This window comes from Priapulus caudatus, unplaced genomic scaffold (genome assembly GCF_000485595.1).
Source record: "Priapulus caudatus unplaced genomic scaffold, Priapulus_caudatus-5.0.1 Scaffold192, whole genome shotgun sequence".
NCBI classification, from domain to species: Eukaryota; Metazoa; Priapulida; class Priapulimorpha; order Priapulimorphida; family Priapulidae; genus Priapulus; species Priapulus caudatus.
In genome coordinates, this window is record NW_014577253.1 from 188226 (window position 1) to 206000 (window position 17775).

Consider the following 17775-nt stretch of genomic DNA (forward strand, 5'->3'; position numbering starts at 1 on the left):
AGCTCCCAAACCCATAGACCAATCATGACAATTCAAGTATCACTGTAATCTACTGGCTGAGATCATAGTCCAGTGGTGCTATTTATCTAGAAATTTTTCGACCAGTATCCCTACTAATATGCCGAACCGTACCTCGTCTACTCCACTAACGAGTCTAGGGAGTCGCCTACGCCTACTCCCGAACCCGAACCCTAACCCTAATCCTAACCCTAACCCTAACCCTAACCATATCAAATAGTGACCAGGGTACGTTCCGGCAGTACCCTGGGGGACATAGACCCTATGAGCGCTAGTTCTAGAAAGTCCTTGCAAATGAGCACATCTCTATTGTGTTTGAGAAGTGGTAAAACTCGCTTCTTGCTAGAGTTTGTTTACTGTTTATTGATTAGAGATTATGAAGAACAAAGATTAGATTCAGCCTAAATCTGCCAATCCTGGAAAATGTCAACCATTACTCATCCAGCAGGAAGACTTATGGAAAACACCTGGGAAAATGTTTTGTCTTTATGTTAGGTGTACTAACCATAAGGTTGAACCTCTGTGCTTAGCTGTTGCAGTTTCCCAAAATACACGTCTTCCCCATATCCTGTTTCTCTAAGCTGCGCCTGAATCCTTTCCTAAGCCACATGCATGGTAATACAACTACACACGCTAGCAGAGTTCAACAAAACGTTCCTAGTCCGAATGCATTGCCCCATATGTGCTGCTGCTGATGGATAGAAATGTCAAAACTCCAAAACAGATGGGTGTTACGAACGTCGTACGACCAGGAGTTTAAGTGCCAAGAACTTTACATGCATTTACAGTATTTTGTTGGTGTTCTGGGTCTGCTAAGCGTGCGTAGGATACGAACGCTTGAAAAAGCATATATATGTGTGTAAAACTAAGAGAGTGTTTTGCGTAGGAGGCATGGCCAAGTTTCTTTCTTATTAGTTGCAGACGTCTCACGAAGTCGTAGCGATGTAGCGATGTCAAACGGTCTGTACATTGTGAGTAAAGGGAATAGATCTACATGCGTATGAAAGACTGTAACCAATTCCTTTGCTGTTAGCATATATGTGTTTCTGCTGTACATAATTATGCAAACGACCATGACCTGGCTACTTTTAAAATTCCAACCCGGTCGGTACTTAAAAATAAACTCTGTTTCTTTGTCTTTGATCGGGCAAGCAGGCTGTCATAATGAGTCGGTGGTTGCGTTCCATCAATATCCTGTACGTATGGGCGACTCCAAGAGAAGGCAACAGCTGAGCTTCTTTATCCTTAGCTAAACGCGCCTGTGCATACGCTTTCACATCGGAATACGTACGGGTGTCTGTACCGCTAAATATCGGAGTGTGAAAACGTAAATGCAGGCACTTTGATCTAGTTTAGCTTGTGCCCTTTTCGTAGTTATCAGATACAGTTAGTAGCGAGAAAGGTCATATTGGGAGGGCCTTTCAAAACTGTTCTAGGTTAGGCCAACCGAAATCACAAATTGCACTTTTGTACAGCCCAGCAACTTTTGAAGTGGGAGAAGGTAGGGCTCGGGATTTTCAACACCCAGCCTATATAAACACTCATGCTGTTCTGTAGGTACATAGATCTGTAAGATAGTTAGAAGCGGGCCTCGTAGATACATAAATACATCAGCAGGTGATAGCTATTGGCAGTACAGCATGCCTGTTTCATATATTCAACATTTTAGACAGCTGGTTTTCAAACTCAAAATTTTGGCGTAATACGTGAATGTGTAGCTACCGATTTCGGATACGTTGGACGGATGACTACATGTTTGTTGGGCATGGGTGCTCTAGTGCGTAACTAAACGTAGGTGATGTCTATGTGTTTCAAGTCATTATACATGTATGTCATTATATGATTATAGTAGCAGTACGTTACTTCATAAAAATTACAGCGTAATATGAATTGTTAGTAGTTATAAAATATGTTGGTACACAACAAAAACAGGTTTAGCATATCTCCAAATACACGTGTGTGCGTGCGTGCGTGCGTGCGTGCGGATCTTTTCCAGAAAAGTTTTGGTACTGAGTAAACAATGAACACGCAGTGTACCTCATGCTTCGGGTTAGCAAGTAGCGATCTCGTGTAGAAGTCGAGCAGCCTACTAATTAGCTTGTAGCGGTCGCTAATTGGTAGAACTTGAGTTCAGTCTAAAGGACTTAATTGTATTCCCCGCGCCGAAGTCGGCGGGGATACTATGGTTTCATGTCTGTCGAGCTGCCGCCGCAGACACTTTTCCTTCCGCTCTATAACTCGACCCCTAATCAGGGTTCTCCAAGGGCACTTATAGCCTGGGGAGCCCCGCCATCCTAAAATGCACCCGCCACGCTAAATATCATAGCCGCCATGCTGGTGTATACACGAGAAGTTCAAACAATTAATTAATACACGTTTGTCTCGATGCTACGGGTACGGCAGTCCCACACACAAGTACAAACAGTCATCCTATCCCTATCCCATATTACCCGCTATACATATATCCCCTATACCAAAATTAATCTATGGGTTATTATAACCTTTTGCTTTCAATATTTTGCATCTGAACTGACAATCAATCCCAACCAACTGGTGTATGCTTGCTGGCACAATAATGTTCATTTTCATACTTCAAATCCGAGTGTCTTCTAGCTCATCAAGAAATCTTAATCGTGACTTATATCGTGAATTAATTTCCAACGGCATTATTATGGGGCAGGTAACCCAGTCTAACACGAGGTAGAGTAGACTGGTACACTTACCGACCACTCCTGCCATTGTCAATGGTGACAATTTTTTATATATTTATTTATGAGAGGTGAACTCGATTTGGAACCAGCAAACCAGCAAGTTCATCCCTACATTTTGGTATTTTTATTCCATTAATTATTTTGAATTTTCCGATGGCTTTGCCCATGCAAAACAAACATTTTCACCCCACATGCAGTGCTTCAAATTTACACACAGAGTGTCCCAGATTGCATCTCAGAGCTTCTACAATTCAAACATTTTCTGGGGGGCCATGCCCCCGGACCCCCCTAGCACTGAGTACCACCCCAATGCTATAATTTAAAAGCTTGGCGAACCCTGCTAATTGACCTAGCGTGACCAAACATTGTCTACTTACACATCTTGGGGAGAAGGCGCGCAGCGTACCAAAACCAGGTCACTACGACCTTTATTTGACCTTTGTCATATTTCTCTTCCGCTCTATAACTCGGCCCCTAATTGACCTAGCGCTACCGAACTTGGTATACTTACACATCTTGGGGAGAAGGTGCGCAGCGTACCAAAACCAGGTTAATGCGACCTTTATTTGACATTGACCTTGATCATATTTCCCTTCCGCTCTATAACTCGGCCCCTAATTGACCTAGCGCTACCAAACTTGGTATACTTACACATCTTGGGGAGAAGGTGTGCAGCGTACCAAAACCAGGTCACTGCGACCTTTATTTGACCTTGACATTGACCTTGATCATAATTCCCTTCCGCTTTATAACTCGGCCCCTAATTGATCTAGCGCTACCAAACTTTGTATACTTACATATCTTGGGGAGAATGTGTGTCGTGTACCGAAACCATGTCACTGCAGCTTTCATTTGACCTTGAAATTGACCTTGATCATATTTCTCTTCCGCTCTATAAATCGGCCCCTAATTGACATAGCACGACCAAACTTTGTATACTTACACATCTTGGGGAGAAGGTGTGTCACGTACCGAAACCAGGTCACTGCAACCTTTATTTAACCTTGACCTTGACCTTTATCATATGTTTCTTCCGCTCTATAACTCGGCTCCTAATTGACCTAGCGTGAGCAAACTTTGTATACTTACACATCTTGGGGAGAAGGTGTGTCGCGTACCAAAACCCCTAAGGCAACCAATTTTAACATACTTGCACATCTCAGGCAGATGAGTTGTGTAACAATTAAACCTTTGTCTTTGTGACTTATTTAACTTTACCTACCTTCTACGTCCTTACAGAGATATTTCATTCATACTAGATCACGAGGGATACATGTAGTTGGCGACAACTGCCCTTTCTAGTTAGCTTGAGCTTTTTGGCGAATTTATGACATTTTTTCGCCAAAATTCAAATTAATTTTGCATTTAGCGAATTAGCGAATGACAGCTTAAACCCTACAGGTATACCTGTACTTAATTTACCTCGGACGCATATATTTACACAGTTAAACCTGCGTTAGTGGCTACTTCTATAAAGCCGGGTTTACACTACCGAGGCGACTTTATGCTGTCAAATTGGCGAATTGGACCAATTTCGCAATTTAGCAACAGAGAGTTGGCAAAAATAGAACATGTTCTAATCTCCCAACTAGTTGCTATTAACCAGTTTTTCGCGCAACTTTTACGTTTACACTGCCGATAGTTGGTAGTATAATTGTGAAATTGGTCCAATTCGCCAATTTGACAGCGTAAGTTAACGTAATTATGCTTGGCGTTAATGGGTCGGTTGCCAATGCGTATACGTCGTAGCAGTAGTTTTAGAATTATAGTGCACCCTATTAAGAGCGTCTATCATTGATTGCTAGCTTCATGTCGGAGAGAGAGCCTGGCAATCAGGTGACACATACATAAAAGTGCTCTGAAACTCCACAGGGAAGGCAAGGCTACTCGCTTCTCCGACACCTCTCATAGTAACTATATATATACACCTATTTATAGTGACTTCATCGGCTAATAAGGTGGAATAATAATAATAGGTAACATGTATGCATACAGTTTGTCATGCAGGATATCATAGACAGCGAGTTGTTATTGATGTACGTGCTTGTGTCTTCCTACCTGTAATTACGCTAATGTATGCTGCACTGTGCACATACTGGTATGGAAGTGCCTGGAATGTTTGAGATGTTACTAATTTACAGCTGGGGGACCATATATATATATATATATATATATACACTTTATATTATATATATATATATATATATATATATATATATATATATACACTTTATATTATATTTGTGTGCATACGCGCGTGCGTGCGTGCATGCGTGCGTATACAGGGTTCTCTCCAGACCTTTAACGCATATCGGTTCTGATTTGCCTACATAGATTAAGCGATGATAGATAATTTGCGACATCCCTTAAATCTTGCTGTCCCATAGGCCTAGAGTAGGGATATCGAATAATCTTCCCCACCGGTCTTATATTTTCCCAACCATCACAATAATTACTAGTATTGCTGTTCAATAGCAAATGTCTTAGAACAGTTGTACAGCGTTACTTTCAACTAAATGTGCAGTGATTGAAATTTTTGACTTCTTGTTGATGCGGTTACATAATGATGCCACTTGTTTCTTGTGAGACCCTGTCCTTATGCTTTGTTATTGGTAACTTGAGTAATTATTTTTTGATTGATTTGAGCAATAATAATTTTAAAGTAATGACTTCTTATGTTTTCCCATCCATTCTTATATTTTCTCTTTATATTTCCTATTCTTATATCTCTATTTTCCCAGTTTAAGTTTCACTTTCGCGAATCTCAGGAAATGCAGTGGTCTCAAGATTGACATTAAAATACATCTCATTATTGACATATACCTGGCATTAAAAATACGTCTCAAAATTGACGTATATTTGAAGTTGAAATAACGTAGATATCTAAAAGGTGTGCCGCTGTCTATCCCCTCCCCTACGCCCACTGTCGATACTGTTACATGGTCAGTGGCAAACTGGCTATGGTCATTTGCCAGGATCACAAACCACACGTTTGTTTTGCTCCCTGCCCCACCAAAATGAGTTGGCAACGCTTGTGGTTAAGAGTCAGAGCCTCTATGTGTACACGTACAATTATAGCTCATTAGTGCTGCTGCAGTCAATCTACGTAGTTTGGCATTGTCTACGTGTTTGATGCTAGCTGATACGACATTGCTCTTTCAAGTTTTATTAAACCTAATTTTTTTTTCAATAAGTAGCATAATTAATCTAAACGACCGTGCACGTGGACACACAGACCGTGACCCGTGTTTCGATCTGGATAACGAAGTAAAAACGCATTTTTTGGTATAGTTTTCTGTGACGCCGTTTTCACAAAACACTGAGAGAAAGGATCAAACTGCTGAACATTTAATGATGTCATGGTATGATTCAGGCCCAGTGTAAACGAATTATTGTTTGTAAGAATCCTACCACAAACAGTTTGGAGGTCGGTCGTTGAGAATTTGATTGGCTAGTGTGCTGCAGTGGCTCATATTTTTTGCAATTTAGAGGATGAATGATTGGCATAGTTACAAGGTGGTAAATTATTCCGGTCTGTCAAACGTAAGAACAGTTAGAAGAAATTGACAACTAGTGTGATTTTGACAAGTTGCTAGGGTTATGAACTTATGATGAACCAGGAATTGACCTAGTGTGCGTTCCAGTGATCATACGATCGAAATTGCATTGCTATACTACCTTGTATTGCATCACTAATACCTTGTGCTTTCTAGTGAAGCTGACTGCATGCGGGAGCCACTGTCAGGTATAATGTCACCTGTTTAAAAAAGTTCACTAGCCGTGGGTCTTTACGTTATTACATTGATCAGCTAGCCATGGAGTAACTAGCACGTGCTCAAACGGCGGGAAAACTCTGATGTTCACGCTCAATCCTTCGGCAATTACTGTCCGCAACAGGAACTAGTACTGCAAAACTGCTTCAGTCTGAAGCACATGTTATTGATTACACAGTCTGATGCCCCCACCCCTGAATGAAATAAAGTTCTGTAGCATAGCAGCACAGCTGAAGTAGCTGCGTAGATGGCTTTGAATTCGAATTCAGTTGAAATTGGTTATATATATATATATATATATATATGAGATCTGCGGGAATCTAACATCAATGTATAATATGTTCCCTGGCTCGCGCCCGTTGTTCACTCTTGTTCTCAGGTTCGAACCCGTTTCTATGTAGTGTGCATTGATTACAGTTCGGTTGTGAGGATACCAATGTTTTGATTAAATCACCTGTGTGTGCGCGTGTGTGCGTGCGTGCGTGTGTGTGTGTGAATGTGGGCGTGCATGTGTCTGTGTTGGTGCGTGTGTGCGTGCGTGCGTGCGTGCGTGCGTGCGTGCGTACGTGCGTGCGTACGTACGTGCGTGCGTGCGTGCGTGCGTGCGTGCGTGCGTGCGTGCGTACGTACTTGTCTGTTAAATGCACTTGTTTGTTTGTTACCGTGAACCCCTTCATTTTTATCATGGTTTCGTTTGTTTATGATTTGTTTTGTATGGGAAGTAGACGCACAGTTTTCCCAGTGGCATTTGCTATATTTACTAACTTTTGTCTCTGCGGTGTTACAGTTCTTTGGAGAGTACAGCCGGAGCTTTGCCGAGTTTGTCAAGGCAAGCGGGGAGTACTGCAGGGCGCAACACGACAAGTAAAGCTGTAACCGAAACACGTAGGACCCATAGGCAATTTTCTTCTCTCTGTGTGTGATACAGACTCATAAATTATACCAACTCGGATGGGGTAAGCCACGTCAAGCGCACAGCTCGTTGTGAATTGTGACCGAAACGCAAACCTGGATCAGCTGTCGGCATCAACAACGAAACTCAACCTGATTGAACATATCAAGCAGAAGCTTAGCAAGATGAACAGCAGCAAACTGAGCGTCCGGCCAGCTCCGGCCGAGATCGTGCACAGGAACATGCGCTTTCTCATCACGGACCGACCAACTGACACCAACATCTCTCAGTATATGGAGGTGAGTGAGTGCAGTCTCGTGGCAGTAAAGCCTAGCGCAGACTTGCAACTTTTTCATGCAACTCGGCTGTGATTATAGAATCGCAGACGAAATTGCTGTGAAATCGCCATGTCTGCGGGAACGTGCAACTGCAACTCGTAGCGATTCTGGTCGCTTGCAACGAGTTGCAAGAAATCAAACTGGTTTGATTTTTAGCAACTTGTCGCTCCCAATCGCTCCGAAATCGCTTGCACGCGCACACACTGCGTGCGACCAATCGCATGTGGTTGCAGGTTGCAGCGACAAGCAACCAAAAGTCGCAAGTCTGCGCTAGGCTTAATTTTCCTTGCAGCAGCTTGGGTTTTATTACTCTTTAGCAAGTTATTTCATGGGTTCCTCGACCTGTCAATGTGATGAATGATTAAGGTTTCTGTACTATCACAGAAGTCATCTTAGTTGACTCTTGAAATGCATCCATGTGATTATTTTTCATTTAAATGGTGTTTGTGGCAGCTTATATCCAATCATTCTGATTTGATTTGTTTGGCTCACAGAAGTAGGCAGCCAGTGATCGGTGCTGCCTTAGCAAAGATGCAACAAATATTAGTGGACAGTATGCCTCTTGCTTCGAGCATTATTTTCGGGTTGACTTTATTTATTCTGCCACGAATTTTACTATCAGCAAATTTTACGATTCAATATCAATAAGAAATAATTTTAGAAATAAATTTTAGAAATAATTTTAGAAATAATTTTAGAAATAATAAGAAGAAAAAGAAGAATAAGAAATAATCAATAAGAAATAATACGATTCAATATCAATAAGAAATAATAAGAAATCATTTTACTGACTGACTGGTCATCTGACTTATTAAAATGATGCCGAGAGCTAGCCATATTCTTATCAGTATATATATGATCAATACAGTAGAAATCATTTTACCATAGTCTATATGCTTCTAGAAACAATGTATTGTGGCAATATCAGTACTTCGATCTATATTTAATGGTGTGGTATTTAATTCAATATTTAATATATTTTATAGTAAGACAAAATCCATATTTAGTTTGCTTATTCAGAAAATGTAAAAATAGCCATACTAAATGCCTGAAAACGTTGTTTTGTTGACCTTGCTATGAATGCAACTTTATGAGTATTATGTTTAATTGTTCTTTGTTATATATATCTAGATAGGGATGAATGCAGCCTCACAACCATCTGTACAGGTCGTAAGACCCCTGAAAAGATTGTAAATAGATTATGTTAACGTACTGTTGCAATGGCCATCATATAGTGATACACATCCTTCACAGGGCAGCTCACAACCTTTGATAGAAACATCGTAGAACTCTTCGGTGTTTGTGATCAACTTTGCACAGTTTGATTTTAATGAGGTCATATTCAAACTTTCTATTACATTATTTCATGCTGTTTTAATGAAAGCCTGTCTGTCTCAGTAAGAGAAATTTCTGTAACTATGCTTCCACGTTTATTTCAAAGTCTTTCCATCGCAGGTGAATGTGTCAGTGTCAGATTTTCAGAATGTTTTTTATTATGTGGATATATATACATATATATATATTTTGAACTACAGAGGTTGCCCAACAACAAAGTGTTGCTGAAAGAGGGCATCAAACTGCACCACAGTCCACAGAGATGAACATCTGTGATACTATCCTAATGGTCAACTGATCAAATCCTAATGGTCAAGCCCTAATGGCACACGTAATTCCTGTGGCAAGATTCTGCGGGCTTGTAGCGTCAGTGACTGCGAATATGAAGCCATAGTCTGCATTGATTTATGTCTTTGATTTGATGTCCCTTTTTTTTTAAACTTTGCGATAGAATGAAGATAGCAAATATGGCTTCCTGACTCACAAGCAGCTAGAATCTCAGTGAAGCTCCTCTGAGTTCTGGTCTCCATGAACGTGGTTACACTCTCTACTGACTCTAGTCTTTGAACTGTGTTCCCACCGATCTAGTCACACCTGAAACACATTGGATTTTCATGGGCAGTGCACAAGTGTAAGGTGCTACTGTCGACCATAGGTGATATAAAATTTTCCTGTCAATCGTGGCAAGGCTCGCCTAGTAGCACGTTGCCACTAGGCCTAGTTGCCACTACAAGATGACCCACGGGGAAATTATAAAGTTATTGTATGCACACACAATGTATAAGCTCTCATCTTGCTCTTTTGCATTGATGTTTTTTGCAGCAACTGAAAGCAAAGGGCGTTAAGGATGTCGTTCGAGTATGTGAGCCCACCTACAAGACTGGACCGCTGGAACAGGAAGGGATCAGAGTTATGGTGAGTGTCACACTAGAGTGTTGTACCAGCTAGGATCTGCACAATGTTTCAGGTAAACTCATGTCTTTTGATGACAGACGGGGGGGGGGGGGACCATCTGCCTTCATATGGCTGAAATTTTAATGGTTAGAGTTTAATAGTACTAATTTCTGTAGGTGCACTGTGCTTGTGCGATTATTTTGCGGGATGGCACAGCCATCCAACAAACTGCTGTTAAAGGGCTTCACTGATGATTTATCTGAAAGAGCTTCAGAAACCCATTGAGCGCTGATGAGGTACCAGGTATGGTGCCAGCAACCAGTCCATGTAAAAGGCTTGTTCGTAAATGCAAGTTCTTTTGGAGAACCGATCTTGCCAAGAGAAAGTTGTAATCAGTACCATTGCATGTTTTTGTTTTGGTGATATCTGTATGTAGTTAAGTTACACATTGTGAGTAATTCCATGCAACACGTATAATTTGTAAATAGTTGGCATTATATGAAATCAGGTTTATTTGTTATTGTTTGTAGAAGCTGCTCTATCATCGTATCAAACAGCATAGCTCGCTTCTGTGGTTGCGACACTTGCACCCTATTGATACAAAAGCAAACCTGTCTCTCATTGAAATGTATATGGCGAATCCCATCTTGCACTATTAGATCACAAGCTTTCATCACTGGCTTGATTCGTTTACGATTTCATAGCATCAGTTAAGGCTGTGTGAATCAATTGACTTAGCAAGCAGCAACCAACTGCTTATGTTAGAGGGCCTACTGTTACAGATCTGTGTACTAGTAATGTCATGTACGCATTTATTTAAAAAAAATTATTCGGCCCATTGTGCTACCGTAACCATGCAGTACATGTCATGGAAATAATTATCCATTGTTACTCTAAAATATATAATTCAGAAGTCAAAATGTATATAGTGTAATAACGTATTTACACTGATGTGTACACTGCTGCTTACGCATGATGAAAATGCAAGGTAAATTACAGCACAATTATTATTGTGTTCAACCCACCTTTTGTTTCTGGAATTCTGTTGAGAAAATTAGTAATCTTCCCCCTCAGCTGATGTCCCATCTCTGCTGCAGGACTGGTGCTTTGACGATGGCAGCCCACCTCCAGACAAAGTTGTGGAGGATTGGATCCATCTATTAAAGTCACGCTTTAAGGAGGAGCCGGGCTGCTGTGTGGCAGTGCACTGTGTGGCCGGTCTCGGAAGGTATGCGTACAGCACACACATGTGCATACATAGTGTCTCCATCTATGTTGGTGTAAATGATGTCAGTATGCTGCTAATAATATAACCCACCTATTGGTGGTGGAAAACTTACAGGGTATCTGTTGTTACACTACAGTGAGTATGCATATGATTGTATTTTATTTGTTAATCGATATAGAACTGCCATTAAACTATGTAGTATTGTGCTTAAATGACACGTTCTCAAGATTCCTACTTGGTACTAAAGATTCCTAATTTCTACTTGTAAAGATTCCAATTTCTGTTACCCGAAGGATGAAATGTAATGGAACAGGGAGCCTGGGAGGTCCAGCTGTCTGTTTACAACTTACATTGCAAATGCTGGACCTTTGAGGTCTTACTTGAATGGACTTAAACATAGAAAATTAAATAATCTAGTGGCTAGAAGAGAGCTGGTTACAGCTGTTCTGTGCAACATCCATGGCAACATGTCGATTTTTGCTATAGTAACAAGTTGTGCTGCCCATCCATATTTTTCAGGGCTCCAGTGATGGTGGCCCTGGCACTTATTGAATCTGGAATGAAGTATGAAGATGCTGTAGAAATGATTAGACAGTGAGTATTTTTTTTGTTCTATGCTTTTAAATCGAGGAATATTGTTTTTTCTCTGTAGAAATGACACATGGTCACAAAATGTACCTAGATTTCAGTCGCAAGTTGTGTAACATCAAGCAGTACTGTAATGCAGAATTCTTTCTGTTCTTTTATATATATGTATATTTAAATATATGCGTGCATATGTGCAAGCGTGCGTGCATGCATGTATGTAGTGTCATGATGTTTGTGCTACTATTTCCTGCATTTGCCATTCAGGCCTGTTTCCCCACCAAAATGTGTATAGACAGTCATTGATGCTTATTTGTTCGTGTATCTTTCTAGGAAGCGCCGGGGTGCTATAAACTCAAAGCAGCTCACCTACTTGGAGAAATACCGTCCCAAATCCCGCCTTAAGGTCAAGAATGGCAAAGAAGACAAGTGTGTGTTGCAATGAAGTCTTCTAAGCTTCTAATCAACATTTTGCATTTGCGGTGCTAAATGGGTTGTGTGAGCCAAATAGTTTGCTGGTGTGTGTGTGTGTGTGTGTGTGTGACTGGAGAACGTCAGAGATGTATATGTCTCACCAGGTTTTTGGCATACATGTCTGCAGCAGAGAGCAAGAGAGCGAGAAGTCGAGCGGCCTGAGAACGTACTCTGATATGCCCGCAGGTGTTCATTCGGGTGGTCATTCATTCAGCCTGTTGGTCATCTCTTAGTCAGTATCCGGTGGGGTAGTCTGTCCATTGCTAGGTCATCACAAAGACTACTTTTGCCGGGTGTCATGAATGCAGGTTACTTCCGACATCACCACACGTGCAGTATTGTGCGATTTGACTCGGAGAGTGCAGATCTCGTGTGGGCAGATCTGTGAATCTTAACATAAATGGACATTTGTAACATCATACATAGTATGGCTGCGTGGCAGTTTTGTTTTCTATGCGTCTTCAGGACCTTTCAAACAGACGTTTTCCATAACATGAATTCCAGAAGTTCACCAGCTTGCACCGGTTTCCATGTTTCTTTTCATATTTAAATGCGCAAAAGCCCAGAATAACGACATTCATTCATTGTATACATTCTCGGTGAATCATTGGCTACTGTGTGTTACTACTAGAAAGTGTTGTCGTAGGCAGCAGTCCGAGAATAGGTGTAGATATTTTTGTATCAAAAAGGCAAAACACCCATTATATTTATAGCTGTTACTTGATTTTACTGTATTTTTCGAGGTTTGAATCAAATTCGAGAGCTAGGAAAATGTATTTTTAGGAATTACCTCTATACTGGTTTTTAACGGCTCGACTGTCATGACACGTATATACGTGTCATGTTTGCCACAATGACGATGAACTGAAAAATTGGGAATGTTGAGATATTTCATGTTTGATCATTTTGCGTTTTGGCCGTGTTTCAAAATGCCACTGCCTCTCGTAGGTCGTGCTGGCAAACGTGGATGAAGGTCTTGTTTTTACCGGTAAACAGAACGAGAGATTGGCTTTCATCATCATTCCATCATTCCTTCATCCTTCACCTCTCCTCATTATACCCAGCATATATCATTTATTTTCGCATTTTTTTCACAATTTCTATCCCAGCATTTCAGCAGGTTCTTGATGTGGAGTTGGCAAACATGGACAGTTAAAGAGAGCCAATGTGAGAGCAGTATGTGCTCTGAATACTTTGCTAGCATACTATGCTGAGGGGTTCTCCCAGTCAGTGTTTTGGCCTGCACTCGTTAGGATTTCTGTATATGATGTTTAATGTTTCATTTTGATGTTTAGATTAGCAACAGGGTTGGATAGCCTGTATTTCAAACGTTCAATTCTATGTTGTAAAACTAATGCCCACAGATACCTTACTGCTCTCATGACAGTTCACGTTTGCAAATTGGCAAAAAAGAAAGAATTATAAATGCCTACCTAGGTGTTGGAGAAAGAAAAAAGTCGAAAAAAATTGCCATGGTGCCACAATTGATAACTTGTATAAGTAAACGTGTTATTGTATGAACTCGTTTGAAACATTCATGAACTGCAGTTCGTTAGCAGGTTTTGCCGTCGTGGCGTCGCTACAGTAGTACTGCTCAAGACGAGAGTTTCCACTACTTGAAGTTTACACAGAGTGGCAGCTCTTTCAATGGTCACGGTTGCGTGGCAGGAGAACGGCCAAAGCGATTCTAGATTTAGTTTATGTTTCTAGGCTAGTGACACAAAGGGTAACGGTAGCCGTTAGCACAATGGATGCCTGTATTTTTACACTACATAAATGCGTTTTCGTGCATAATAGTCTTCATGGCATTGGGGACGTGGTGACAAATGCTGCTGCATGCGTCATTGGATCAACCAGGTCTATACTATGGCAATAGAAGATTTGAGGAAGATTTGAGAGAGAGGAAAAATTGTTGACTGTTACTTTATGTTTGCATTCGAGTCTATGAAAAAAGTGTGGTAGTGCTGACATCTTGTCGCAAACAAAGTAAATTAATTGTGCCGATGTAAATGTAACATGTGTGCGGAATGTTTTGTGTGCTGTCACCTACCATCCCCGCCAGAATGCCAACCTGAGCCTACTCTGTATGGCACTTCAAGTCTGCAGTGTAAACAATAATGAAGGAAGGGAATGTCTCTAGTGTGCTGGACGACATTAATCGTAGGTAGGGAAAGCGTTAGGGTCCCAATGTCCGCACCAGTATTACTTATGCCAGAATCAATTATCCTCACCACGAGTTGACATGCAAAACAATGCCCTTGCCAAACAACACTAGGGCCACCGTTATTGGCTGTGATGAGACACTATAGGTAATTATTTTAGCGTGTTTTCGTGTTTCAGTCCGTTGATAAATGTGTGGTTTGATGTCTTTCATAGCTGCACGGGGCCCGGGTAGTTATTAAGGAAGGCTCGGAAGATAAGGAAGTACACTTTCACGTGTCGTTCGCTCTACCATATCTCCTGTGCTGTGAAGGTGGACGGCTTCCGTCTTGCAGCAGCAGTAATAATTATTGCAGAGACAGTATAAGCGCTTGACGTTGCCTCTATCTGACTGTTGTAACTTTGCTAGCTGGTATAAATGGTAAATATGTTGTTAAATCCAGGTGGCACTATTTGCACTGTCCTTTAAAATGTTCGATATCGTGACTGAGTAGGTAAGGATGAATAAGGTTTCCCTGTGATTTAAGTGCACTCGTTGTTAGCAATATAAGTTGTACGTAGTAAGTGAGAGAAGAGGAAAAACGAGACATGGCATGAGTGGGTTGACTAATATGGACCATTGGTGTGATTTATATCCGTTGCTTGGTTCTTTCGGAAAGTTTCGAATACTAACAAAATGATTCAGTCGTAATCGAACTCTGTGAAGTCGCACACTTCTGCGGTTAGTATTGTGTGAGGTAAATGGAACGTTAGTATAAATGGATGCTGTTTGTAAAACGCACCCTGCACGTGTTGCGCCCCCATGTATGTTCTGTTTCGTTTTTCGTTGTCCGAAGTTGGAATTTAAGTGAAAGGTGGCAATTGAGCAGTGAGCACATAAACGGATGCAATTGACTTGCACAGTAATATAATCCTTTCTGCGTTTAAATGGAGGCAATACTGTTGTAATGCGTCCCCGGCTTGCAGTAGTGCCATTCTCACTAGCCATTGTTAGCTTCTATACCAAGGGCTGGATTCGCACAGCTACCGACCTGCGTTTTGGCCTTATAATATTATTAAAGCATGCCACAGAGCAGCAGGCTAATATTATGCGTCATGGGTGCGTGTTTGAATACACGTTTTTTTTCGGGATGGGTAATCCAAAAATTGTACTCTCTACTAGAATAATCAGCACGAAAATATTCCATTCACATTCGTGTAAATTTACGCGGGCCAATAGCTCGTGCCGCCAGAATGTGGTTTGCGAGGTTGTTAGAGATTGTGAGAATTTCTCGCACTCGTTGAATCAGTAAAAATGCTACTAATTATAGCAAATTTATTCAGTATTAACCTGCCCTTGATGTTCCTGACCAAACCCAGATGTGTATTTTTTTAAAGAAGAGAAGCAGCAATTTTCTGTAGTGCACTCATTGTATAACAAATCTAGTGTCTACCAATTAGTCAGTGTTTACCTTTTATACGAACGTACACGTATATGAGGCTGTAGTACATCCGTGAAGGAGCAACTTAGGAAACCTGGACAATATTGTAGTGCGCAAGCATCCAACATGATATTCAATTTTGATGTTACTGGTAATGATCCCTCTACAATGAATTGCTAAGCAAGCCAGAGACGTAATTTAAACAATTTAAAATGTGTAAAATAAAATAAAACAACGGTAACTTATGTAAAATTATGTTTTTGTCTGTATGTGTGTTTTAGTTTATTCTTTTTTCTTGTTGTGTGAAATAAACAGCTGTATAACAGCAGTATATGTTGTCAAGAGCGAATGTCCAAATCACGAAATAGTGAAGTATGTCCTCATATTTTGTATGTGTACTGCTTGCTGGACACTGTATATTGTCTGATAAAACACCTAAAGATCTAATATTTGTATAAAATCGTACCTTAAACGTAGAAAAAATACCAACCAGTACCAAATAGCCCATACGCGTTAACTTGAAATGTTTTGCTAATGGAGTATAGTCGAATTGCCAAGTAAAACACTAGTTTTAGCTTCACGCAATTGCGCTAATTCCGTATTAGTCTAATAGCGTCAAAAACTGCGATGCCAAGACAAATGCGGCATAGGTTTTATCAAGGACCCTTTAACATTGCCAGGTCTTAATAAACTTGACTATATCGAATCTAGTTGTGCTGTCGAAACTATTGATACGTATACCGTTCAAAGCCATGTTTTCATTGGTCGTCTTTTATTAGTGATGATCGCTACCGATTTTGACATTGGTACACAACAAAATTGCTCTGTTGTAGCCTGGCGAAGAGGCGTACTCTCTCGAAAGCTTGCATTTCAGGTCCGGGCCATCTTATTGCTCTATTTTTATTTCACATTCATCTATGTCTTCATTCATTCGTGTCTGTGCTTTTTAGTTCCTTCTCTCTTGCCCTCGTTTGTGCGTGTGTGTGTGTGTGTGCCTATCTTATTGTATTGTTTTGTCGTCATATTCTAGGAAAAATGGAATATAACCCGATATTTTCTCAATGCCGGTGGCATGGGGGTGGGGCATTTGCCCCCCCCCCCCGTCAAAGCCTTTGCACCCCCCTCCTGTACAAAGGTTTTAATGACACAGTTCACAGTAGCAATGACAATATTAATTTTGCTCCATAGGCCCAAAATGTTGCCTTTCAATCTTTGGGTTTTAACCCTAGTCTAATAAGTCTATGTAATTTGAATTCAGAGTGGCAGACTTCACAACCCTTCCGATTTTGGCGGTAAATTTCCGCAACATAATTATTTCATTTTCTCTTGACCATAAGCATGTTACAGAAGTATTTACAGTAATATTAGAAGTTTGGATATGGATCAGAAGTGCTCTACAAGCGTGTTTATTTCTTATACAGAGTGAGAAATATATGAATCACATGTATTCTTCATACAGAGGCTTGATTTTTCACCTCAAAAATGCTAAAAGCTCAGAGCTTCAGGGGGCTTCGCCCCCCCTGGAATCCACCCACTAGTTCTCGCGCTACGCGATCACAACATTTTGCCCTCTCCCCCCAGAATCTTCCCTTGCCCTCGGCTTCCCCCCCCCCACCACCACTTTTACAATCATGGTGCCGCCACTGTATTTCCTACGGAAACATCCATGCTGCCCGCTGAGCTGCTACTTAGCATAAACACTCGCCACCAATGTTCTCCCAAGATATACGTCAAACGATGATTAAAACCAATAGGCGAACACAGTCTTTCAGATCTGGAGAAGTAGTTACGATAAACGTTTCCTAACCCAAAACCACTGCCGTATTTCAAAATTTCCTCTCCATTCCTTATCTCGTGCGTGCGTATATGCGCCCTTACGAGTGTGAAGTTTATAGTATGTAACGATTCTTATCTTTTTTAGGCATGACAATTTTGCAGTAATATTA

At 40.9% G+C, this 17775-nt stretch overlaps 1 protein-coding gene across 3 annotated transcripts in view; it reads left to right on the plus strand.

Moving 5' to 3' along the window:
* The window catches only part of LOC106807047 (protein tyrosine phosphatase type IVA 2-like), an 18895-nt gene extending 2797 nt beyond the window's left edge, over window positions 1-16098 (plus strand). For all 3 annotated transcript variants that reach the window (XM_014809269.1, XM_014809270.1, XM_014809272.1), the window contains exons 3-7: window positions 7290-7693; window positions 9890-9982; window positions 11059-11189; window positions 11709-11783; window positions 12108-16098. In XM_014809269.1, coding sequence (XP_014664755.1) covers window positions 7580-7693; window positions 9890-9982; window positions 11059-11189; window positions 11709-11783; window positions 12108-12219 — 525 coding nt within the window. In that variant the 5' untranslated portion in view covers window positions 7290-7579 and the 3' untranslated portion in view covers window positions 12220-16098. The remainder of the gene's footprint in view (window positions 1-7289; window positions 7694-9889; window positions 9983-11058; window positions 11190-11708; window positions 11784-12107) is intronic.
* The last annotated feature ends 1677 nt before the right edge of the window (window positions 16099-17775 follow it).